General features: G+C 42.4%; 1 protein-coding gene across 1 annotated transcript in view; it reads right to left on the bottom strand.

Moving 5' to 3' along the window:
- Nucleotides 1–23,382, bottom strand: part of LOC308635049 (nebulin-related-anchoring protein-like) — a gene marked incomplete at its 3' end in the record, with an annotated part of 128,221 nt that extends 104,839 nt beyond the window's left edge. The window contains 14 exon segments of the mRNA XM_081269314.1: nucleotides 3,230–3,334; nucleotides 4,326–4,433; nucleotides 6,174–6,278; nucleotides 8,482–8,598; nucleotides 9,563–9,667; nucleotides 12,058–12,129; nucleotides 12,401–12,508; nucleotides 13,220–13,324; nucleotides 14,013–14,117; nucleotides 15,148–15,252; nucleotides 17,736–17,840; nucleotides 21,968–22,055; nucleotides 22,709–22,803; nucleotides 23,131–23,382. Coding sequence (XP_081125440.1) covers nucleotides 3,230–3,334; nucleotides 4,326–4,433; nucleotides 6,174–6,278; nucleotides 8,482–8,598; nucleotides 9,563–9,667; nucleotides 12,058–12,129; nucleotides 12,401–12,508; nucleotides 13,220–13,324; nucleotides 14,013–14,117; nucleotides 15,148–15,252; nucleotides 17,736–17,840; nucleotides 21,968–22,055; nucleotides 22,709–22,803; nucleotides 23,131–23,202 — 1,395 coding nt within the window. The 5' untranslated portion in view covers nucleotides 23,203–23,382.
- Between the last annotated feature and the right edge of the window lie 1,526 nt (nucleotides 23,383–24,908).

The following is a 24,908-nucleotide window of genomic DNA, read 5'->3' as shown; positions in this document are numbered from 1 at the left end:
GGCAGATTGCACATCTCTGGTGTATTCCCTGAAGCCCCCAACCCCACCCAGGATCCCACAGTAGATGACAGCTGCTGTGGGGCTGCATCCTGCCTAAGAACCCCACACCCGTTACAGTGTCCCCACTGTCCACTGCCATCTCTGCTTGGACCTGCAGTCATGGCCACCAGCCTGCTCTCGGCAGCTGGCTCTGCCCTTCACAGGGGCCCCACACCATCTCCTGTCTATCTACGTGACAGCCCTATGTCTCTGTCCTTTTGTCCACCTGTTGCTATCTCTGGGTGCTGCCTCCCTGAGATGGTAGCCCCTGTTGGGGAGTTGCAGCCTGAAGGCCACCAATCTCTGTGGGACATTCCAATTATTCCAAAGAAACCAGAAATCCATATTATCATGAAAAATCCTGCAGTTTTAAATACTGGAAAACAATTCAATATTTTTAAAATTCAGAGATGCAAATGAAATAGACTTTGGGTCCGCTGGCTGCTGCTCGTATGCCACTGTCTTCCCTGGTCTGTACTCCCTTCATTCTTGTCTGTAATCATGACCAACACCAGATTACTCACTTTGTCCCCGGCAGTGCTCCAAGTCTCTCATACATAACTTATTTAATTCTCCCAATCACCCTAACAGTAGGCCCTCTATCATCCCGACCTTATAATGTGCCAACTAAGGCACAGAGACCTCAGGTGACTTATTCAAGGCCACACTTACTAATGACAGAGCTTGGATTTGAATCCCAGGAGTGGCTCTTAATCTATGCACTAGAAACCTGGTTTGCCAAAGCTAGTGTGCTGGGACTGTTCACTTGGTATATGGATGAGAGGTTCCCCATAGCCAGAGCTAGTATTGCTTTAGACAGGGAAATGTGTTCCATGTAAAAACGAATGACTTACAAGTTGACCTCTAGAACAGGATCTAGGAAAAATACACTGGGCCTCAGAGTGGTTTTTTTTTTTTTTTTTTTTTTTTGTCGGATTTGGAGTCAAGGATAGCACCTTTTTTATACTTTTTATTCCATGATTCAAGGAGAAAAGTTTGTCTGTGTCCTGAGTGCATAGGAAAAACTAGGAAATACAAAGTCATTTCAAAGTCAACTAATAATGAGATTACAGTTCTGTGACTTCCTAATGCATTAATTCAGAGTGAAAACTTATCAACTCATAATGGAGTCTATTAGAATTCAGAATTATGCATGATAAAATGTCACAAAAACTATATTTTTAAAATGGCATCTTCCTTCCCAATAATTCTGCATTAAGTAAGTCACAGAGCACAATTACTTTTCTCTGCAGGACATAATTAACAGTCTCCATGATTAATCACATCTTTGCAACATCACAAATGCCTGGCCATTGCTCCAATCTACATTCTGAAGGGTTTCTTTGCTAAATATAGAGTTTCATTTTAATTCTATTAGTGTTTATAAAATCCATCGAAAGGGAATGCTCTCTAATTAAGGGCCCATGCTTTATTTAATTTCATAGTTATTTCACCATTTTTAATGCTATCAGACTGAGAGGACACAAATGCTCTTGCAAATGGATTCCCCCAAACTTCCTGAACACTAAAATCCCCACATTAGGGACAACAAACTCAAATTCACACCAGAGCCAGGAAGGAAAGGTCAAAGAGATTAAGTCACATAAAGGGAACAGCCACCATTCAGTCCCAGACAACTGCCACCATGCAGAAAGTGGGACTTCTTTTCCCAGGCTTTTCAGACTTTTCAAGAAAAGATGGAAATATGAATTCCCCTAACTCAGAACTTCAATTTTTTTTAAAAAATATGTGTAGCCAAAAACAAAACAAAACAAAAAATACTCCTGAAGCCTGCTTGTGGCTCATGCCCTGCCAGTTTAGTACCTGTCTCTAAAAGCAACACCCCTAATTCAGTCTAAGTTAATTATTTTATCAGATGTCCCAAGTGGGCTAGCTACATTTCAGGTGTACAGTTTGATCCAGAGTCTTCTATGGAAAAATGTAGTTTCAGGTCATGTTATAATGGGATAACAAAATTGTAGGCATTGATCTTGTTTTGTTTGTGCTATTTATTAGGCATGATTTCTAGAACTCTGCTGCACAAGCACACCCTGGAGGTTTAATGAAGTACTCTTAATTGGCAAGTGTCTCAGGTAATATTTGCAGCTAAAAGAGAAAGTAGCTTTGGTGATGGCCAATTTTAACTTTGGCTTCATTGAGGTGAGATGAGTAAGTCAACCCAATGACACTTCTGGGAAAAAAAGAGGCTGACATTCCTCTGCTTCCCATCTCCTTTCATCCAATACACTATCCTTTGCTATGCATGTGCTCTGATGTTTGGGACACTCTGTTAGACCCAACCAAATCCTACTGCTCCAACTGTCAGCAAGAGAGAGAGCAGGGTGAAGCCTTATGTACCAATGGGGAAACCCGAGTCAAATACTGGAGTCATGCTGATTCCAAAGGAACTGAAGGAAAGTAATGCTGGGCATTCAATAAATATATGCAGAATTGTGTATTAAATTGTTGATCAGAGACTACCTTCACTGACCAAGAATGATGGTACCCACTCACTTACAGACCACCTTAAGAACGTTTTAAGATGGCAAATGACTTTTATCTTTTTCTTTGTACTTTTCTGTATTTTTCAGAATTTTTCATAATAAACATGTAGTAAAATTCTTATGATCAGAAAACAATAAATTGAATTGTACTAGTTTGTTTGGGGCAAGCCAAACTTTTAAAATATTCAATGCTGTAACAATTAGGGATAAATAGATAGATATGGCTATCTACATATACATACACACACCCAGATATATATACTTTCCAATCTGCCCCTGAGAAAAAGTTCAGTCAACGTTATCACTTACTTTCAACTTATACCCATCTACTCATTTTATTTGACTTCCTTCAGTCCTTAACATACTATACTCCAAAGCTTAAAACAAAAATCATCATTGCTAAGAAATAATGATCCTAAATGCCCCCAGCAGTTCATTTCTAAGAGAAGAAAATGAACTTCAGGGTATTTTCAAGACAAAAACAGAGTTGGCCCCACTTTACATTGAAAACCTGAGTTTTCAGCCATGCATGGGTGGACTTCCCAGGGGCAAGAGCCCCCTTTCTCAAGTCCCTTCAATCTCTGCCAGCGGTCTATCTTGTCTCTGTCCCTCTTCCTGCCTAAGAATCGTCCCAAAGGGAGGAAGTGGCTAGTAATAAATAAAAGTGCCATCAGAAGAGGACTTACATCTTTCAAGGGAACCAGTTTCATTGTTGTTTGATAGGCAGGAATAAGGGTGGCTGGATAGTTGTAGTCCACAATATCGTGTTTATAATCAGCCTTGTAGGAAACCTGAAACCCAAAGAACAAGAAAAAGAAATCAGTCCCTGTTTTCTTTTGACCTCACTTGAAAGTCATAAGAAATACTTTAAAAATAGCCAGAAACAAAATTAATTCAGTTGCATCACCTCCAAGGAAAATTAAGTTATGTTCACACGTTTGCCTTTAATTAATTTGAATTCTTCTTCATTAATCAAACATTAGTTAACTTCCATCTGTAGTGTATTTATCTTTCTTTTTAATGATGAGACTCCTTGTCATTTTTGTTAACAAAGAGCACGTGCTCATGGGTAAACCATGAAGGTACTTCTTAGCTCACCCCCAGAAAAGGAATAAAAAGTTGAGTCTTCAGAGTATTTATTTATTTTTTTCTTTAAGGTCAAATTGGATATTCTCAAGCAGAGAAAATTGACATCTGCATAATGAAAGCTGTTTCCTTTCAGTGTCCTTGACCTCCAAGATTTATAACCTCGAATTTGAAACTCTGTGAATTGGATTGATAAAGCCAAAGAGAGATTAATAATTACATGCTACAAGGAACAAGAACCTGTTCTATTCTGTGATCCCATTACCTTGCCCAGTGCCTAGCCATGGTAGGTCTTCAGTGAACATGAAGACTGGATAAGCAAATAGACAAACAATCACCTAACAAACTCCAAATAAATCACAAAAGCCTTGGAATCCTGAGGGGGTTTCAAATATGAGTCATGATCATCCACTCTCTTTATCACTCAGAAACCAAAAGTTCTTTTCACACTGGATCAATTACAATAGATCTAAGTACTCTTCAAACCAGAGAAAGCTAAAAAATATATACTTTGAGTCTTTAAAACATTTAAGGGATTATACATATTTTTGGTTGTGTTGGTTAACATTTAGAAATTCTTATGGGTCTGTCTTTACCCAGGAGAATGTAGTATTTTAGAGAGGTTAAAAAACATTTAGCTGAGTTTGTGATTCCCCAAGCCTCTCCACCCCCAGAGGCCCTTGCACAAGCACTCACATTGTTGGCCAGACTGCCAACTTTCAGAGCATGAAGTGTGCGTCTGTCCATGCCAACTCCTTCATAGTGGCCTCTCATGTGGTTCTGGTAGTTTTCTTTATATTTATTCTACGTAGAAACACAAAACTTTTAGCAAAAGCTTCCCTACTTGTTGAAGACGAACTACTTGTCTTAATGCACAGAATCCAAACTATAAATGATTAAATAGAACCTATTTAAGAAGTCAGTGCACCAGTGAGTAAAAAATAAAGCAAACTTCTTTTCTAACCACTTAAATTTCAAGCGAGCGCAAGAAGTTGGATCAAGACAGCAGATAAGCACTCGGGAGCATGGGTCTGACGGGCATTGGTAGCACAAAGCAGATTTGACTTACTTGTTTATTTTTATATTTCTTGTTTTAAATTTACCTTTTCCAATGTGAAAACTTACCATGAGAATGTGGAGCTCATTACTGGATAAGCTCTGATTGTATGGATGCTGTGGACACAGTCCCAGGCTGGGGACTGGTACAAGGCACTGCATGAAATAACTTCTACTTCCACATATAGTCAGCCCTCTGCCTCCATGGAATTTATAACCATGTTTCAATCAATCATAGAATGAAAATATTTATTTAGAAAATTGCATCTGTCTTATACACATACAGACTTTATTGTCACAGTTTCTTAAACAATATGGTATAACAACTATTGACATGGCACTTATATTAGGTAGTATAAGCAATCTAAAAATGATGTAGAGTATATGTGAGGATGTACACAGGTTATATGCAATTACTAAGCCATTTCATATAAGGGACCTCAGCATCTGAGGATTTTGATACCCAACAAGGGGGTTCTTGAACCAATGTCCCATGGATGCAGAGGAATGACTGTATATGAAGAAGACCAGACCTTTGCCAAATTCTGTGATATAAAAGATGGTCACTGCAACCATGTGAAAGAATGATGCTATGTCTCAAATAACATCAAGTAAAGAGAAGATCAAAATGGAATGATGCAAAGTCATAAATAGGAAAATCTGGGTAGCTTCATGACGTTTCATTAAAATCACCCACCCTGAGAGGACATTGAGTTTCCAGGCCCATGGTGCATTTAAGTAGAATACTATTGCTATATATTAGACATGATTCTATTTATCTCAGTTAACCTTTGCCAGCCACTCTATGAAGAAGAAGGATTTATTATCATCCCCATTTGAATGACTGGCAAAGTAGCTCAGAGAGCTTAACTGACTTGTCCACTTGGGTAACTATATGGCACCAAGTATGTTAGCTCCAAAACTGGTCCTCTTAACTAGAACCTTCACACAAAATAAATTTCTTCCTGAGCCTTACAAGGTCACTTGGGATTGAGAATTCTACTATTAATATAGCTAAGCAGAAGTAAAATCATACACTCTAGAACAGGTTCTTGATATCCTCAAGCCTACATCACCAGGCTTTCTCTGAGAATGTCCAGACTCACAAATGCCACTCCAGCATGTATCTGCTCATCTTTGAGGTAGGGAGAGAATGTCTGGCTCCCAGATGACCATGAGAGTTAAGTGAGATCATGCATTCACTCAGAAGCACAAAGTCCCATGCTCAGCCAGGCTCCCTCACCAGCATTTGTCATTTGGAGCAGACACTGGGCTGTGTGCAAGGGATTCAGAAAGACAGAGAGGAGAGGCCCTGCCCTGAGGATTCAAAGTCGAGTGTGGGGAGGGAGAGGAGGGATGTGACAGAATTTGACATCACCCAATCCCAGCAGGCAACCTTAACCAAAACTCATAGGTACTCATGCCTGGGAGCCCCTGCTTCTCCAAGACACAGGGACACATGCAAATGCTTAGGCATCAGCAACTCACATCGCTGGTGAATTTTGAGATCTTGCTCACGTTCCTGAACTGAGGCGTTTCACAGTAGTTGATACTGTGACCTTTACTACTTTCCAGATCCTTCTTATATTCCACCTTCGGAACCAAAACACCAGATGCACAATAGAACCAAACCCCACGTCCCTCTTGAAAACATTTCCAGAACTTCATTGAGGTGGTTTTAGAAAACTTTCAACCCCATATTTTAAAATACCAGGCATAGGATGCTGTAAGTATGTGTTTTCTTTAGTAAAAAAAAAAAATAATAATAATAATAAAGTAATAATCAATTTCACTCTGCAAAGTAAAAATATATGGTCCTTTTCAAGAACAAATACTATAAAAACATAGAGCTGAATAAAATGGCAAAACTGGGGTTGGGGCTGATGCTCAGTGGTAAAGCACTTTCTGAGCACACACAAACCCCTGGGTTTGACACCCCCCAGCACCACAAAATAATTTTTTTAAAAAAACAATGGAAAACTAATTTTAGAAATCAGGTGGTGAGTCTTAGAGGGAAAAGTATAGGAGAGATTATGAGGATTACTATTACACAGATTATTACACAGCCACCTGTAGAAATTCTTCCTACTACACACTTGTGGTATATTCACCTCTCTCTATATACACCACTAAAATTTTACCCAAAAAGGCACTTTATTAAAGAATATAACAAGGGAGATGACCCTGATGAAGAGTGTCTTCAATTTAAAGCAGCCTGGCTATCTGAGCTCCCCCGGGTGCCTGGAAGAAGCCATGAGGCTGTAGTTATTAGATTAAACTCTTGAGTCACCCTGAGTAATTGCAGAACGCGGCTGAGGATGATCATATTTATAGAGGCAGAGCTGGCTGGTCTTACTGGAGAAACATAAGGCAAAAAGAAATCAAAGGTTCGCTTGTGGCCTCCTACCAAAGGAAGTACAACTTTATTTGTTATTGTATTATAAAACTAGAGTGGGGATATGTCCTTTAAAATATGCAAAATGCACTATAATGTTCACACTATGATTTTAAGTTAAAAAATATAAAACTGTATATATAGTTGAATCCTAACTGTAGATGTATGTCTTTATATTCATATTCGGTTATTTATATATTTGCATAGGAAAAGGCCAACATGTTAACTGTGCTATTCCAGGGTGGCAGAGATGTACCACCAGGGGTCTCACTCCACCTTAGTCCCTGAGAGTCTCTATGAATCAGAACCAGGCACTTATCTTTTACAGGCCCATGACAAAGTGAAGGCCTAATCTAGAGCTAACAAAATGAGCAGACAGTACATATTTTAGGCTTTGCCACCCATGTGGCCTCTACACCAATTGCCTAGGTAGCCCGAGAGCAGCCACAGACAATATGTAAGTGAATACTATGTGGCTGTGTTCCAACAAAACTTCACTTCTAAAAACAGACTGCGGGCTGGATTGGACGCTGAGGTTGTAGTACGTCAATGGTCTTGCACATCAGAATCGGCTGGAACATTTGTTTAGATGCAGATGCCAAGGCCTCCACACCCATCTACTACTTCCAAGCATGATGAGACTCAGGAGTGACACTTTCCCAAGTTGTCCCAAGTTGCAGAACCATGGGTTAACAAACAGTTTGGGGAAAGGAACAGCCATTAGAGGTTAGAGAAGAATCTCCGTCTCTGAGGTGCAGATGACTCGTTAAGTGAATCTTTTAGTAGCCATAACTCTCCGTGTTGCCAGAGGTTGCCAATTTGGGTCCAGAGAAGTGATGGGGGTAAGAGGAGTTGCTGGGCAGAGAGGAGGGTGCAGAGAGGACACGGTGGGGTGTTTCCTTGCCAAGTAATCCTAACAATCCCCCAAAGCTTAAGCACAGGCTAGACCCACACCACGCACCCTCGGGCAGCTAGCTCCGCCTGAGAGGTAGGAAGTCACAGCCTCTCCAACTCTGGCTACAATAATGGGAGAAGGAGGGAAGTGTGACTTTTCAAACACTCTTTCTGACCTTCGATTTCCACTCTATAATGACATCATACTCTTTTCAAAGTCCTGCACTCTTTCTGCCAACCAGAAATCTGCTGCCTGGCACTTTTGACTATCTACAGCCTGGTGAGGACTTGGGAAGACATGTTTGAGCCACCAAAGAAAAATTTAATTTGCTTGACTCCTGGTGTTCTTGTTAATTGTGTTTTACTACATACTCTTCAGACACTGGAAACCCACAGATTGTATGTGTGGTGTTATTCTCTTAATGGCCCATTTTATTATAGGGTCACCCCTTTACTGCCTAGGAGGCAAAGGGGTGACAGCACGGGAGTGTAACCCCCCATACCCACCTCGCTCACAAGCTTGTTCACACTCTGGGCCCGTTTGAGAACCAGGTTGTCTTGGGCTGGAAGAGAATGATAATGTGCGGCGCCCCTCATCTTGTGCAGGTCCTGCCTGTATTTTATCTGAAAGAAAACACATGAAGAAGATCTATAGTTGCCATTTCCATGCTCTGTGAGAAACATGTCTCCAAAATAACCCCAGATTTAATGTCAACATTTACTGAATAGAATTTTCTAAAGGCAAAGAATTCACGTGGACTTCTTCTTCCATTACATCTACAAACTACTTGGTCCTTCTTGAACTAAAATGATACTGGAACTTTTCACACTTCTTACGCATTACACTCTAATTCTGCATGAGAAAAAAAAATGTAGTCCTAAAACGATCATGTCATTCCAGCCCAATTCTAACCCAGGTTCCAGTACCCTAACTCTAGCCTGGTAATGAGGCCATGTCTTGTACTTTCTTTCTTAGGCAAAAGTGGCGCTGTTCTGGCAAGTGGGTAATTGACCCTTAGCAGAGTCAAGGTGAAGGGAAAAGGATCCTTTGAATATGAGGTCCCTGATTAGAGGTCAAGTTCAAGTCAGTCTGTTAAGGTCTGCAGTGAAGTTTCACTTTACCAAGTTTAATTATAGCCTATCTTTCAAGGACTGCTTATTGGCTAACTTTCTGCAAATAAAAGTGACTTTATCGTTGGGTTACACCCAGTCTGATAATCATATAACCTATTTTAATCAGCTCTTCCGTTAAAATGCTCAACTTCTAAATGGGTTCTGGTTGAGACTCTTAATCTCTGCTTATCTGGCTGGACCAGCATTTGTACTTGCTTCAAAAGACCTAAAGTGAGTTGTGCTGTTTGTCCACATCAATCTGCTTGCAAAGTTGATAAATATAAACAAAGACTTAACAGAAAAAAAGGAGACATCAGAAAATGTGGATGGGAGTCGAGGGCTAGGCGAACATTCCCCTGTGGCTCAGTTCTAAGAAATGTGCCTGTGTGTACGTTTCAGTCAGCACAGCTTTCAAAGTCTCATGGCTCCTCTATCTCTGTGGTGCCGCCAGCTGACCCTGCTTGATGGTACTTACATCACTTGCAAGTTCGTTGGCCTTCTTGGCATTCTGATAAGCTGGGGTGATCATGGCTGGGAAGCTGCCCTTTCCCCTGGGCTCCTCATACTCCTCCAAGTCACCCTGCTGAGATAATCAAAACTTTGGGTGGTGATCAGAAATGATTGGTCTCAGAGCCTGTTCCCACAGAGGTCCATCCGCTCCGGCATTCCAGTGACCACCACAGGTGCTGTACCATGTGGTGAGCAGGACGCCAGGCCCTGGGGTCAGGCCTGCTCACGGTGCACAGTACACAGCAGTAAATAAATGGTAACTAATATCATGATCATTATCTTTAGTTCCACAAGATGAATCAAGATACTCCCAGTCTCCCAGTGCTGTGGTGCTAGGGACTGTTCATGTCTTCACTATTAGCAGGGAAGTCCTTTGTTTCCCCCTGGTCTCGAACACTATCTTACTCAGGTACCATGGCAGATCTGTGCACAGAGATGCTTTGGCACCCCTTATACTGTCTCCCTCGGTGATGTGTGTCATGAAACCAGAAATGGGGTCTTTTGCCAGTTTTGCAATTTGTGAGGGAAAACTTCACATCAGTTATCTGAAACGGGAGTCACTGAGCACTGAAGATAGAGGGCAGTAACCCGTTTCAGATAACTGATGTGAAGTTTTCCCTCTTAACTTTTCCCTTCCTCTTCCCCACGCCACCTGTCCGCTCCCACAGAAACCTTCTCTTTGATGAAGTTCCCGTCAAGTGACTGGGGCCACCCTTCCCTGGCAGCCAGAGGCACTGCAAGACCAGCTCAGGTGAACTTTCTCTCGCATGTCCCCGATCCTCCCTCATCCCAGACCCACCCCGGGCAGAACCAGCTTCGCCGTCCTCTGCATTCTTGCTGCTGGATGCCCATCACTGTGTCCCCCAGCTCATGACTCCATCTTCCGGGGCCTTATCCGGGGCAGGACCCACCCTTCTCCAGCACCAAGACTGGAATGTGGCCCACACATTTTCTTAAGTAAAAGAATTGGGTCAAATTAAAATGTCCAGGCTTCCTTTTGTCCAGTCATGCAAACTGTTTAGCCTGAATGTTCCTTTTTGCTTGACTGCCAGAATATTCTGGGCCAAATATAATAAGCAAAAACAAAAAAACTCTCAAATCCTTTAGAAATCTGCTTTATGGGGTTTTTCCCCATCCTGCTCTACAGTTTTGTGCTGGTTGTTTTATGTGTGTGGTGTGTGTGTGAGTGTGTGTGTGTGTGTGTGTGTGTGTGTGTGTGTGTGTGTGTGAGAGAGAGAGAGAGAGAGAGAGAGAGAGACAGAGAGACAGAGAGAACCTTTTTGTAAAATACCTGATCCTGTTGGGCAGTTGATTGGTTACAAATGATAAATCAAATACACAGTATAGTCATTTTAATGAGTCTAATTAGATGTTAAAAAGAAGCATGAATTGCTTGGCATTTCAGGCATTACAGATATTTATAGCTATCTGTCTGCCTCTCTCACTCCATCCTACCCATGCCCTGGCGAGTCACACTAAATCACACAGTGAAATGCCACACCAGACTGAGTCCCCTCAGCATCTGCTAACAGTGCAATCCAACGACACCCACTTTGATTCTTGTATTTGTTATTATCAAGACTGGAAACTTCCAAGTGTCCTAAAAATCAAGAACCAACTATGATCTCAGAAATTATATTTCATCCATGTGCATGGGCGTGCCTCGATGCTCACACTAAACATGTGTTAGAGCTAGTGGTGGAAGGACTGTCAAAATACAGAATAAAATATTTTGACGGGCACAGAAGCCAGATATTTCTTAATAACACTCATTTTTAAAAGTTGTCTCAAGCCTTCTAGACAACATATTTAACATATGAAACCAGCAGAATCCACTTTTGTTGAATATAAAGCACGAAGAGAGTATGTAATCAACCTGTAGAATTTAATAAAATGGTCTTTTGAATTGAAAACCAAGCCTTCTTTTCCTCAGGCTGACATTTGCAAAGGGGTCATTGCCCATGTCCACACGCATCCTAAGACACATGAGTATGTGGCCACAACTGGCGACTTGTTTTTCTAAAGAAGAGAAATAAATTCTTTTGTCATTTAATTTTATAGGTCATGTATGGGGTAGAGTCAACTAATTCGTTGCCAAATAAATCAAACTATGCAGCTAAGGAAGACATTCATTTACTCACTTAAATTCATTGAGTGTCATGATGAACTAAACATAACCAGTCTTAATCTTTGGGTCTGTTCTTCAATAAATAGATGAGAATGGCTTATTCTTGGCTGAGCCACCATATTTGTAGAGCTTCTTAAAGAAAACAGTGCTTCAAATCGAAACCTGTGTAATTATTTCCTGGCTTGGAAAATCCCCCATCCACACACAGGGCAAAGATAATCCACAGCCCGTCCCCTGGTTAAAGGGACATAGGCTATGTCACAGCTAGTAGGGGCCAAACTGAGAACTGGCCAGGGGCAGGCCAATCTCCCAGGAAGTCATTTAGCTCATACCTGGCCCTCGGCTCCAGAGGCTGGACCCGCCATTCCTCTCATTTCTCTTTGATATTGTTGATGGTGTCTCACCTGTTTGAAGGGAAAGGACAAACTAATTGAGTTGAGCCTCCCATGCACAGGAACCAGAGGGGGAAAAAATGAGTGTTTTATGGAATGTTCTTTTTCTGCTTGAGTCTAGGGAATATGTCTTAGACATAGAAGTACCAGGTCATCGGCACGGCGGGAAAGCTACTTCTTGGCTCCGGGATGCATGCGAGAGTAGACAGGAAGTTGGACTCCCCAGGCCCAGGTTAGCTGTCTGCTTCCTCCTTAACATGACAGCATTGCCACGGCCACTTACGTCACTCACCAGCTCATTGGCCCTTTTGGCTATCTGATAAGCAGGCGTGATCATAGCAGGAAAACTGCCCTTCCCTCTCTGCTGTTCATAGTCCTCTGTGTATCTCACCTGGGAAAACAAGAAAAAGAAAAGACGGACTCACACGCCACAATCCCACTGTCTACCTGATGGCCTCAGGGAGGTGCCTGGCTGAGGGCTCCTGTGAAGGACACTTTGCTCATCCCCTGTCACAGCCCATGTGGCACATCACTAGCTTATGGCTTAATGGCATTGCATCTCATTTACCTATCATTCCCAGCACTCAGCAAAGCACCTGGGGCATGGAGATGCTCAGTGTGGAGCTCAGTGCCTAATTGTGTTGCACCTGCCGTGGGCCAGGTGCTGGGGCTGGGCTGAGTGAGGTCTCCAACCCTTGACCAAGAAAGCCCCTCAATCCAAGATCCATGACAAGGCAAGTGGAAATGGCTTATAAGGGGAAGCTGGATTTGTGCTTCAACCTCCCATTCAGAACACCACATGCTTGGGTCTCAGTCGGCTGTGGGGCACTTAAGCTATGCCAAGGCAAGTGGTAGAAATTCTTTAAAAATTATGCTTTCTACTTTGCAGTGGCAAGAGGGATTTCTTTCCAGTTCATCGGCTCTATCTTCTTTGGCACTAACCTAATCTAACATTTTCTATTTAGAGTTTTGGGGAGGTCTATGCTAACTGACTCATGGACTTGACCATCCTTGACCTGAGGAAGCTCTTTCTGGCACTGCTGCCCCCTCCCAGGGCTGGGATGCCTCCTGCATCCTCCCTCCCTCCTCCATGTCGTCTTACATCACTCTGTAGCTGTCCCCCTGCCTTGGCCCGCAGCAGCTCAGGAGTATCCGCCACTGTGGAGAACTTGGAGATGCACTCCTCGTGCCCTTTCTTGTATTCCACCTGGTGAGGAGATGGCACAGAGTCAAGTTTACGCCCCCTCCCAGCCTCTGTGAGGACTTCACCTTAGAGCTCTCCTGAATCTACACCATCAGGCCATGCTCCACACAGACCTGGGACAAGTCTATCATGGTCACAAAGGCACCTATGCACCCTGCTAAATTCCAGAGAGCTCCAGGCACTGCTAAATGTTAACCAAAGAGTAACTTGGTGTCCACAACTACTCATCTACTGGGATTATTCTTTTCCTTGCTTTTCAAATGAGCAGCCAGAAGAATAGAGAGGTTAAGTAATTAGCCTGTGGCCACACAGGAAATATGTGATAGAGCTAGGCTTCAAATCCCAGCATCCTAGTTCCAAAATCTGAGCTCTTAACCAAAAACTACACCAGTCTTCAGGAGGACCTGCCATCTGGTTGATAAAAACGAGTGTCCTTAATACTAAAGCAACTTTAAGAAATCATTAGGTCCATTCTGGATGAGCTACAGACATGGTCTTTTCTCCATTTTGGAGATGTGGCCCGATAGAGGCACAGAGGATAAGTGAAAATAGTGTTTTATTTCTCCCTAACACAACACTAATAGTTCCTACTGCACCAAAACACCATCTTATATTATTTTTTCTTAATAACAGAGCTTCTTTAGTGACAAAATTGAGGACAATCAAAGGTGAATCAACTCAGGACACTCACCTGGCTGGCCAGCTGATTGGCTTTCTTGGCCCTCTGATAAGCAGGTGTGATCATGGCCGGAAAGCTCCCCTTGCCTCTCTGCTGCTCATAGTCTTCTGGATACGCCTGTTTGCCAGAAGCAACGGCAGCGTGAGAATCAGTAAGATACCAGAGGAGAACGAATCAGACCAACAGAGCTGGCTTCAAAAGAGTACTAGGAGAACACTTCAATCACTTGGAATAGGTTTGAAAATGGTGCTTGAGTAACACCATCAACACCAAGGAGCTCTCATTCCCTAGGTCAAAAGGTATCGCCTGCAGGGTTTACACCAAATTGTGGGGAGCCTGGTCCAACCCCACTGGTGTCCTTTGACTCCCAGGCTTGCTTGGCGGCAGCACAGCCGGGAGACTTTGCAGGAACTGGTGTGCTCCAGACAGTTCTACCACACCGGGAGAGGGAGGGCTCACTTGCCCCTCCGCGCTTTCAGATTGGATAGTTTTCCTAATAAAACATCTCACCTTAGTGATCATGTTTCGATTGCTTTCTTCCCACTCTCTAAAGGAAGAGTCACCAAGACTAATGGTATTTTCCAAAGTGACTCTTCAAAGGGTCGGTGTGTGAGAGGGCCAGGGGCATGGTGTGCAAACAGTTGGGGACTTCTGCACTGGGCTACAAATGCCTTCCTACTGGAACACTTTCTAGGGTCTCACAGTTTGGAGGGGGTCCTGGCCTAGCATGGGCCAACAGGGTGACATCCCTGTGGTGGATCTAGGGAGAATCTACTTCTTTTCCTTTTCCAGCTCCTAGAAGCTCTGACATAACTGGGTTCCCAGCCCCACAACAGTGTGACCTCTCTCTGTCCTTAGCATCTTTCCTAGAGTGGCCCCTCCTGCCTCCCTGTCATAAAGACCTTGTGGTTATATTGGGCCACCCAAGAATCCAGGTTCTTCTTGTCTCAAGACCCACAACTTAATGACACCTGCAACGTCTCTCCCACATGTAAGGTGACACGCACTCAGGCTCTGGGAATTAGGACAGGGGACTGTTTGGTGAGTACACTATTGCTCTGCTGCATTTCTCAAAACAAATGGAGATTTCAGCCAATTGCTAATTACTTGCTAAAGCAATCGCTAAGGTGATTCCTAGGGCCCTTACCTCACCAAGAGACTGTCGGGCCTCAACCATCCTTACGATTTCGGGGTCTGGCAGAGCTCCTGGGCACCAAGCATTGCTTTCCCCATATCCAGGCCAGTAGGCTCTCTGCAAAGGAAGCACAAGATGCTACAAACACACGCCTTGCATACTTGGTTGGCAAGATCCCTCCATCCACCCCGCACTCCCAGCAGCAGTCACATACACTGTCCAAATAACATCTTCTTTAAAAACCATAAGCTCCTATTGGTATGTGAGAAGTCTTCACTAACTAGCATGTTCGTTTCCTCAGACTAGAAGATGACCTAATATCCTAAGTGATAGAAATTTGTGAAATACACTGATGTTATAGAAAAATGATCAAATATAACTTAACATATTTTGCTCTTCTTTGCACTTGACTGGGCTGTGGGGAAGGAAGAGGGTCCCTACAGACAGCCAACCTGAGATTAATCAGTATTATTCAGACAAACTTCAAAAACCTACTTTGTGTTATGTGCCTATTAATAATTTTTTAAAAAGGAAAAAAAAGATAGAAGACAAAGTTTCTTTTTGAAGGTATTTACCGTTGCCGATAAAATTAACATAGGAAAAAACAATTAGAAATTATTTATATGTAATCATGTTCTGTAAGGATGATGGACACAAAGAGAGGTTTTTAAATGCACCTCTGTATGAGAAGGCCCCTGCCTTTGGTAGGAAAATGAAATTTTAGCTGGACCTTTAAGGTCATGGTCAGTTAACAGGGCAGAGGGAGAGGGAAAGGCCTCTCCTCTAGGTCAGTTCCATGAGACAGGGATGTTCATGCTCCATTATTAATGGATCCCCAGTGTCTGCAACAGTGCCTGGCACACAGTAGACCCACTAAATAATTTGTTGAGTGATTCCCAGGAGTGTGGGCAGCCATGAAGGAAAGTAGAAGGCATGTGGAAAAGACCCAGGAGCTGAGTTTAACTGACATGAGGGAAAGAGATAGGGAGCCAGTCGGGCAGGGCAGGCTGGACAGGCTGGGCAGAACCAGCCTCTGGAAATCTGAAAAAAAAAAAAACACTTGAAAATATGCTCAACTACACTAGCAAGCAGCAAAATCTCGATTAAAACAAAATACAGATGGTCAAAATATCTGGTAAAACCAAGTATTGATGAGAGTATAGGAAAATGGGTCATAGTCTGCCTGTAGGAGAATAAATGCACAGCTCTTTTCACTCTGAAAATTAAAAAGGCACACACCCTGGACCTAGCAACCTTATTTTCATTATCTATTCTATATAAATACTCCCTTGTATCCAAAAGAGGCCATGAAAATGAGTGTTCATTGCCACTCTGCAATAGGGGAAATATCCCTGCCCATCAATAGGATGCCATGGTACAAGCCTCTGACCCATGCTCCACACTACACCCGTCCACCACAGCTTGGAAGGCTGCCAATGTGGAAATGTCTCCAAGATATTTGTTGAGTGTGAAAAACAATGCATGTTGTTTCATGAGAAAATAAACATAGGCCTTTCAAAAGAAATGTGTGTGAAACTAGCCATAAAAATAATAATAGCCAATATTTATTATATCTTCCACTGTCCTGATATTTTTGTAGGTACTTTATCTTAATTTTCACAATAGGCTCCCTGAATTAGGAAGTTTCTGAAGTTCATTTTACAGATCAGAAAACTGAAGCAAAAGAGTGTTTAAATAACTGAGTCAAGGTCCTTCAATAAAGATAGGTATGTTCAAATGCAAGTAGTTGAAAGATAAGTGATAGGCAGATAGTTAGATGATTGATAAAGCTAAATGATTGATAGATAGAAATAAATAGAAAATAGATAGACAATAAATAGCTAGAAGATAATTAGAGATAGGTAACTGACAAATAACATATGTAAACAAAAAAAAAATAGAGTCAAGTCTAGGATACCCAAAAAGTGATTACAGTGGGTTCTTCTAAAGTGAGGGAACTGGATCGGAGGTGGTGGATAAAGGGTTAACTTTGCAGTGTATGATTTTTTTATAATAAGAAAAATGCAAGTATCATGTATGTAATTAAAAATAGATGACTGAGGGATTCTGAAACGAGGAGGCTGTCAACAGAGAGGGTGGTGGGACCAGGAAGTCTGGAACATACAAGAAGCGGTGCGTGACCAGTGTGGGCACAGGAGGCTGGGGAAAGGTGAATGTGCACAAGGCAAAGCCATCACAGGAGGCCCTCACAGAGGTCCAGGCAGAAATGATGAGGATCCCAGTGGAGAGGGTGGCCAGGAGGGAAGGGCCGGGGCAGAGTGGATGACCAGAGGAAGAGAGGGCAGCGCTGGTTGCAAGCCGGGGTGTGGGGGAGGGGCTATTTCCAGGGACAGGAACATAAGATTGGAGGGACAAGAACTTGGACTGGAAAAGACACAGCTGAAGTGCTGCCAGCCATTGATGGAGGTCTCTTTCATAGCTGGTTGAATTTACAGAAAGGACAAAAGAAAACTTAATTGATTTTCTGTAGAAGTGATATTGCTATTCCTACTGCTAACCGTCATCATCGCCATCATCCAACTCATTTGCATAGCCTGCCATTTCTCTTTTTCCCAAGCTCTCCATCGCTCCTCTCTCACCTCGTTCACCAGCGGTTGCCTGTGAGGTGCATCGGGTCCATCCTTGGATTTCATGTCCCAGTGAAAAACCGATCTCAACTGTTCACCATCTTCTTGGTCATGGATCTGAATGAACATGGCAAAGATGAACACGGTGAAGATGTTGTTGGTAACATTTCCATTCAGAGAACAGTAAGAAAAATAAATAAATAAATAAATAACACGGAGCTAAATTGAGGGGGATCTTTCCCAAGTCTTGACCGTAAAGCGTCTTCCCCGCACCACAAGGCACACTGTGCTGCCCATCTTGCTGTGGTCTTATCTGTGCCACCAGCTAGGTGGCACGTATTGTGCTCCTGCTCTGTGCCAAGCTGTGTTGAGCAGGGTTATTAACAAGACTGAGGTAAAGTCTCCATGAGCTTAACACACGACACATAGTATTCAGGTGGGAGTGACTGCTGAAAATGTTGGACAACAGAGTAATGTTCTTTGCTTCAGTCTGTGTGACCCTCACCCAAGGAGTTCACTAAAATGCTGGCTCACCAGTTTCATGGGAGTACTTCCTCATGGACAATTTTACCTCTAACATCTTGCTCTATAATATACTTTGAGTTGATTTTTGTGCACAGGTGTGAGGTAGGAGGCAAGGCTCATTTTTTTTTCCATAAAAATATCCAATCTCTCCATTATTTTCTTGGAAGATCATTCTTGCTACATTGAATTGCAGTGGTGCCTCTGTTGTCATTTGAGGGACCACATCTTAGCAGAGCAATTGCTGGGCCTCATATTCAAGACCACCCTGGTCTGTCCATTTTGGTACCAATTCTCCACTGAATGAATGAGTATGGCTTTTATAGTAAATCTTGATAACTTGGGATAACCTAAGTCCTTCAATTTTGTTCTTCAAGACTTAGAATCAGTCTGCCAGTGTCTACAAAACACACCATGATTTTTGATTGAAATGGTACTGAAAGATGCAGCAGCACAGATGGTGCAGACACACGTATCTCAGTTTGGTCAGAACTGACACACTGTCAACATCTTCATCACTTGGGGTAGGCAAAGATTTCTTCAAGAAAACATGGAAACTAACCACAAAAGAGAAACTTGGGTCTTAGGTCCAAATGAAGGTAGCCCAATTTATCAGGTCTGAGATAGATAGGCCCAGATATCTGCAATTCTTAAAAGCTGAAGTTTAAATCCTTAATTTTATAGATAATAAGGAAACAGACCTGGAGGAAAATACACCCTCAGGGATCCTAGTTTCCCATCAAGGGACCTTTTTCTTGCCTGACTTTCCTGGCCTGCTACTGCCTACTGCTGCTTCACGCTGCTCCAAGGTGCATATTGTTAAATCCCGTAAATGCTGACACCTTTACCCGCTGCTTTCCGAGTATTTGAAGGAAGTACCATGAGCATCACATAGACTTAAGGCAGGGTTTCTGATATTTTGGGGGCCAGTTAAATCTTTTTTGTGGGGAAACTTCTTGAGCATTGCAGGGCATTCAACAGCACCCCTGGTTTCTACCCACCAGAGACAATAACTGCCCTTCCCAGCTGTGACAATCACAAATGTCCCCAATTCCACTGAGGATGGACAAGGGGAGAGCCCTAGTGTGACCAGTAACATCCAGCATTTAGGGCTACATTCTCTGAATAGGTGAGAACACAGATGCTTATTCTTCGAAATATTCCACTCACACCTATCAAACAAGACATTATGTCTTAGTAAATATTTATTTATTTTTCAAAGAAGGGCATTTTGGAAACACAGTAAGTCTGCTGCAAATGCCAGCTTAGAATCTGTGCCCTCTTTTCTCCTTCACCACCATCCCTGAAGCATCTCTTTCTTTCCTCTGTTTTCTTAGCACATGCACAATGATTTTTTTAAAACTTTCATTGGCAAAGTCTTTCAGAGACATAAGGGGCATAAAAAATAACCCATCACGCCCCCTAGATTGGTTGCATAAAAGTCTTGCGGGAGCAGATCTGGGGCCTAGAAGGGACATAGCTGACCATTTAAAATTTTCCCTGGTGGGAAAGGAGAAGAAAGGGATCTCAGTAGTCATTTGTACATACACACGCACACATGCACACACATACCATTTACACATCTGTACACATGCACACACATGTACACGTGTACATGTATACCACACATGCCTGAAGACAGTGTGTGCACATATATATACACACCACATGCACACACATACATGCAAAGGCATATACACATACATATTCACACATACACATACATACCTAGCACACACACATATACATATGCGCACACACACACCATGTACACATATGCGATACACTTTAATATGTAGACACACATACACCCATGCACATATCACATGTACATATATGTGTGTGTGTGCCCACATATTCATACCTGCATACACACATACACACACTCCCCACACACACACATATGTCCATACACACACAGTCGTATAGTCACATAAATTCACACAAATAGACACGCTCAGGCCTCCTGGGATGCCCACATGACTGCCTGTGGCTGGAAGCAGAACCAGCGATAATCCTAGCCTCGAGCCAGGTTGGACCTGTCACACACAGTTAAAAGAAAGAGAGTTCAGCACTGCAGCAAGGTAAATCCTGTGTGACCTGTTGCCTGACTGTAAGGTGGAACTGCCAGCTGCGGCTTGGGTAGGGTTGGAAGATGCGACACGACACGACAGTCTTTCTGTAGAGAGTGTGATACATGCAAGGGCATTCTGTAAACACATCTCCCATTCACAACTGTAAAACATCTGGATATGTGCAAACATCAACAAGTATTTTTTTTGCTTCTGGAGAGTTTGCCACCTTCTAGGTAGATATGGAATTGGGCTGATGACAAGAATTCTGCAGTCAGAAAGATCTGGATTTGTACCCACCGAGCTGGATGAACCTGGGCAGGTTACTTCACCTCTCTGAGTCTCAACTTCCTCAACTGAAATAGGACACTAGTTCAGAGGGTTCTCGTGAAGAATACATGAGAAAACAGAGAACTCAGCCGAGTTCCTGGCACTGTTGAAGTGAGAGCTAAATTACACTTATTGTAATTTCACATAGCTGCCCACAGACATCAAAAGATAAAAATCAAAGTTCTAAGAGGCTTAGTCTTCTTAGTAACCTAGGACTGCTTGTGGATTTTTAAGGCTTGTGGATCTTTAGAAATCAATGATGGATGACCAACTATCTAGGCCTCAGTTTCCTCACCAGTAGAGTAGGATAATAATAGGATCTTCTTCATTGGTTTGTGATTTGTAGAAAGTGAATTAAGCAAGTCTATTATGCTTGTTAAATGAACATACTGTAAACTGGCCATTAGTGTGAAGCACTTAGTGACATAAAGTTTTCCGGGAGCAGATGTAAAGAGTCACAGGGCAAGGGCAGCCGCTCCGTCTAATATAGATTCTCCTGATAGTGAGGCCACTGTCAGTATAAGGGGTGAGGGGTAACACCAACAAGGGACATGGGGTAAGGAGAGATTATTAGAGAGCCCTCCACCTCACTGGTAATTTTCTAATTTTAGCAAGTTGCTAACCGCCATCCCACAGAGCTATTTCTCACCTGGCCAGGGCCACAGAAACTCCAATGATTCATCACTTTAAGAGATGCAAGAGTTCCATTAATGGCTAGTTATTTGACAAAACTTCACTGTTGATGTTTCAAAAGGGAAAAGGGGTCAGGCTCATCAACACGGCCTCTGCATCCACCTCCCGCTTCCCCTCCCAAAGCCAATCTCATTTCCAAATCCAAACATCTTTGACCTCCCCCTACCCGCAGGGGAAAGAGAGGCTGCACATAATCTTAAGCAATTAATGAAAGAGAGGTTTCAGAGTGTGGAAGTGGAAGTTTTGAGAATGTTCTGTACCAAAATATTACAGAGAAAAGAAAAGAAGGGCCCTTGTAATATTTTCCAACGCTGTAAATTTTGCTTTAAGTATTAAGCACTAGCGGATCCAAGGCCTATTCAACTAACACCATCTGCCCAGAGCGGGTCAGACAGAAAGATTATATTAGAATCAAGGATCAAATACTGAACCCAGATTATCCTGTGTATTGGCCCCAAATGTTGAGGGAAGACAAAGAGCGACATGTGCTATTTAAATACACTTTGCATGTGTCTGTGGAGGAAATGAACCAGCCCCTACAGAGATCCACTTAGAAACCTAACAGGTGCCTGAGCAAAGGGATTTTCTTGAAAGGCTATTTTGAAATGTAAACATTAAGTGACTTACCCCACCCACGGCTCCTGGAATCTTCTTCGCATTTAGATTTAATGGCGTGTGATAGACACTAGTGAACGTGTTGTTCTTGGGGTTATGGCTACAAAAATGAGATATAAATCAAAATCAGAAACGCCCCATTATCCAAGATGATTGAATGATTATTCTTAATGGTACAGTTGTTTTTTAAAATCAGTAAATATAAAATTTAATAATTAAGTTCATAGTTTTCTGGTCAAAAAAAGTCTTAAAACAAAAATAAAACCGTTTATAACCCACTTAAATCAATCTGTGAAATATGGTATATTAAGAACTATGTAATGTTTTGAACAACCAACAATAAAATAAAAAATAAATAAATAAATAAAACCAATTAAATTCAGCACATAAGGACTTAAAGATAAGCTTTAACTGATCACTTGAGAGCTTTCTAAAAAAACCTAGGAAAGGATTTGAAAGTGACTTTGAAAACCTGAAAACGCTCTCTGCCTATCTGCTGGCAGTTAAACCGCACAACACTTAACAAGTGAATAAGAATTTATTGTAGATAGATTTGATCTTTAAGAAATTTTGAATCCTCTACCCACTGCATAACACCGCACTTTAGATCTTTGCCGTGATTGGATGTGAGTGGACGCTTTGGGGACACTGCTCGGATTTAACCGTGGAGGGCACAGGTTGTTCCTTTAGGAGACCTACTTGTCAAAAAATGAACAAAACTCAAGCGGCAGGGAAGGGGCATCAGACACTTACGCGTGACAGTAGGGCTTTTTCTGGTGACTCACGAAGTTATTCACAGACAGCATCATCTTGCACACTTCACAGTGGAAACATGCTTTATGCCAGATCTAGAAATCATAGAGAAGACTCCGTCATTGTTTATCCCCCACCCCAGGCTCAGGATTCCTATATATTCTAGGTTTAAAGATTGAGATGTAGGAATACAATGGTGATTAAAAAAATTAAAAACCACACACACACATGATTATTTTATGTTAAATAAATACAACTTTTTTTTTTGAGGCAACCTAGAAGACATGGAAGTGGGTAGAACTAACAAAGGTAGAAAAGTACATCTTTCTCCTGTGGTTCAGAAAAAGCCACATATCCATATGTAAGAAGACAAGTGTCCCATGTTTGTCATTATTCCCAAAGGCCAGGCTGTGGCTACTGACCTGGTCGATGCAGCTGATCTTCTCAGCAGGATACACCCCATAGCCACACCTGGAGCAGGCCTGCACATTCATCTTGGGGTCTGAAGAATGAAGACTGCGGGCAGACAACAGGCGAGAAATCCAAGGAGAACCCCCAGGCTACTTGCTCAAGTCTCCAAAATCCCCACCACTACAAACTCCTTTGGGCTCCTTGATCCAGCGTTCAGAATCCAACGTCCACTTTCCTCTACTGACCTTCTGGTTTGAGTCAGCAGTTGGTTGGTTTTTAAAGCCACCACTTACTCAAGGGGCTATTTTGGCAACTCACTCTCAGCACGCATGTGTCTGAGAAATAAGGTGGAGGTATTTCTAGCTGACAGGCTTCTCTAAATAGAAGAGTGAACTCACAACAGCATCATGTTTATGTGGACAGCCAAACCCTGGGGTAGGACCAGGCAGCGGGTAGTAGTAGAACAGTAGCTGTGATCACAACCCAAGAAAAGAATCTGGAGCCTATGCCACGCACCACCTGTGATCCAATTAGAAAAGCTGGCTGTAGGCATTCTGTGACTAATGCCAAGAGGCCAGCTCCCGAGAACTCAGGAAGTCAAAAAGGACTGATTCACTCCCCTGGAAGGGCAGAGCTCATACGTGAATTTTAGCTTTATCTACTAGAAACACTTAAACATCAAACATTTTTACTTAAACAACAGTATAAGTGAAAAATTAGTAAGATAAATTGTGGGGAGTGTCTAGTGGGATGCAAAATGGCAAATGAGAACTCTTAGTGCTCAGGCCTTTGTATTCTGTCCTGTTCCAAACAGGACTTTCTGCTTGTTCTCTTGTGTCATGGGCCTTCAAAAAAGTGTAGCTTGAGGACAAAAATCTCTCCCCCCTCACTTTGTGACATTCTCACTGCCTTCCATCTCAGCTTAAATGTCACCTCGTCACCTTATACAAAAATGCTCCCTTACCTGCCACCACCCACCACCCCCCAAGCTCATTTACCTTCTATTCCCTACTTCAAGCTTTAGGATCTTCACTGTGGTTATTACCACCTTAAATATGACTGTATTTATTTTTAATTCTATCACCCCCATCAAAATACAAGCTCCACCAACACAGGATATTTGATCCTTGTTGCCACGTCTATATTCCCAGAACCTACCACAAGTTCTGATACCTAAAGAGTATGCGATGAATATTTATTGAGGCTGGACACAGTGGTGCACACCTGTAATCCGAGCAGCTTGGGAGGCTGAGGCAGGATGAATCTCAAGTTCAAAGCCAGCTTCAGCAAAAGCAAGGTGCTAAGCAACTCAGTGAGACCCTGTCTCTAAATACAATACAAAACAGGACTGGGAACGTAGCTCAGTGGCTGAGTGCCCTGAGTTCAATCCCTGGTACATGCAAAAATTTTTAAAAATGTTTATTTAGTTAATGAACTAACTAATATTCATCCTACCATGCCTGTTGAAGCCAGGTTTGAAGTCACAGGACCTTTCCAAATGGAGAACACACCCCATCCAAAAATCCCCAAATCCTCAGACTCAGCCATCTTTTGTCACAGGGAATTAGTAACCAGTGTTCCCAAATGTTCTGATATATCCAGAGAAGCTGAAAACATGCATTGACACACAAAATTACCTCTTTTATATAACAAAAATGGGCATAAAACCATTAAACAGGGCCATAGGTAGTATCTTTCTGGCAGGCTACCAATTAGCAATCTTTGATCTCAATGCTCTGAGATTAGGCTGGGTGTCACCAGGTCAGGTGGAGAAAGGTCAGTAGTATTT

Source organism: Spermophilus citellus, assembly GCF_964194105.1.
Source record: "Spermophilus citellus genome assembly, chromosome: 16".
In the NCBI taxonomy this organism is placed as follows: domain Eukaryota; kingdom Metazoa; phylum Chordata; class Mammalia; order Rodentia; family Sciuridae; genus Spermophilus; species Spermophilus citellus.
This window is presented reverse-complemented; position numbering and strand designations above follow the sequence as displayed.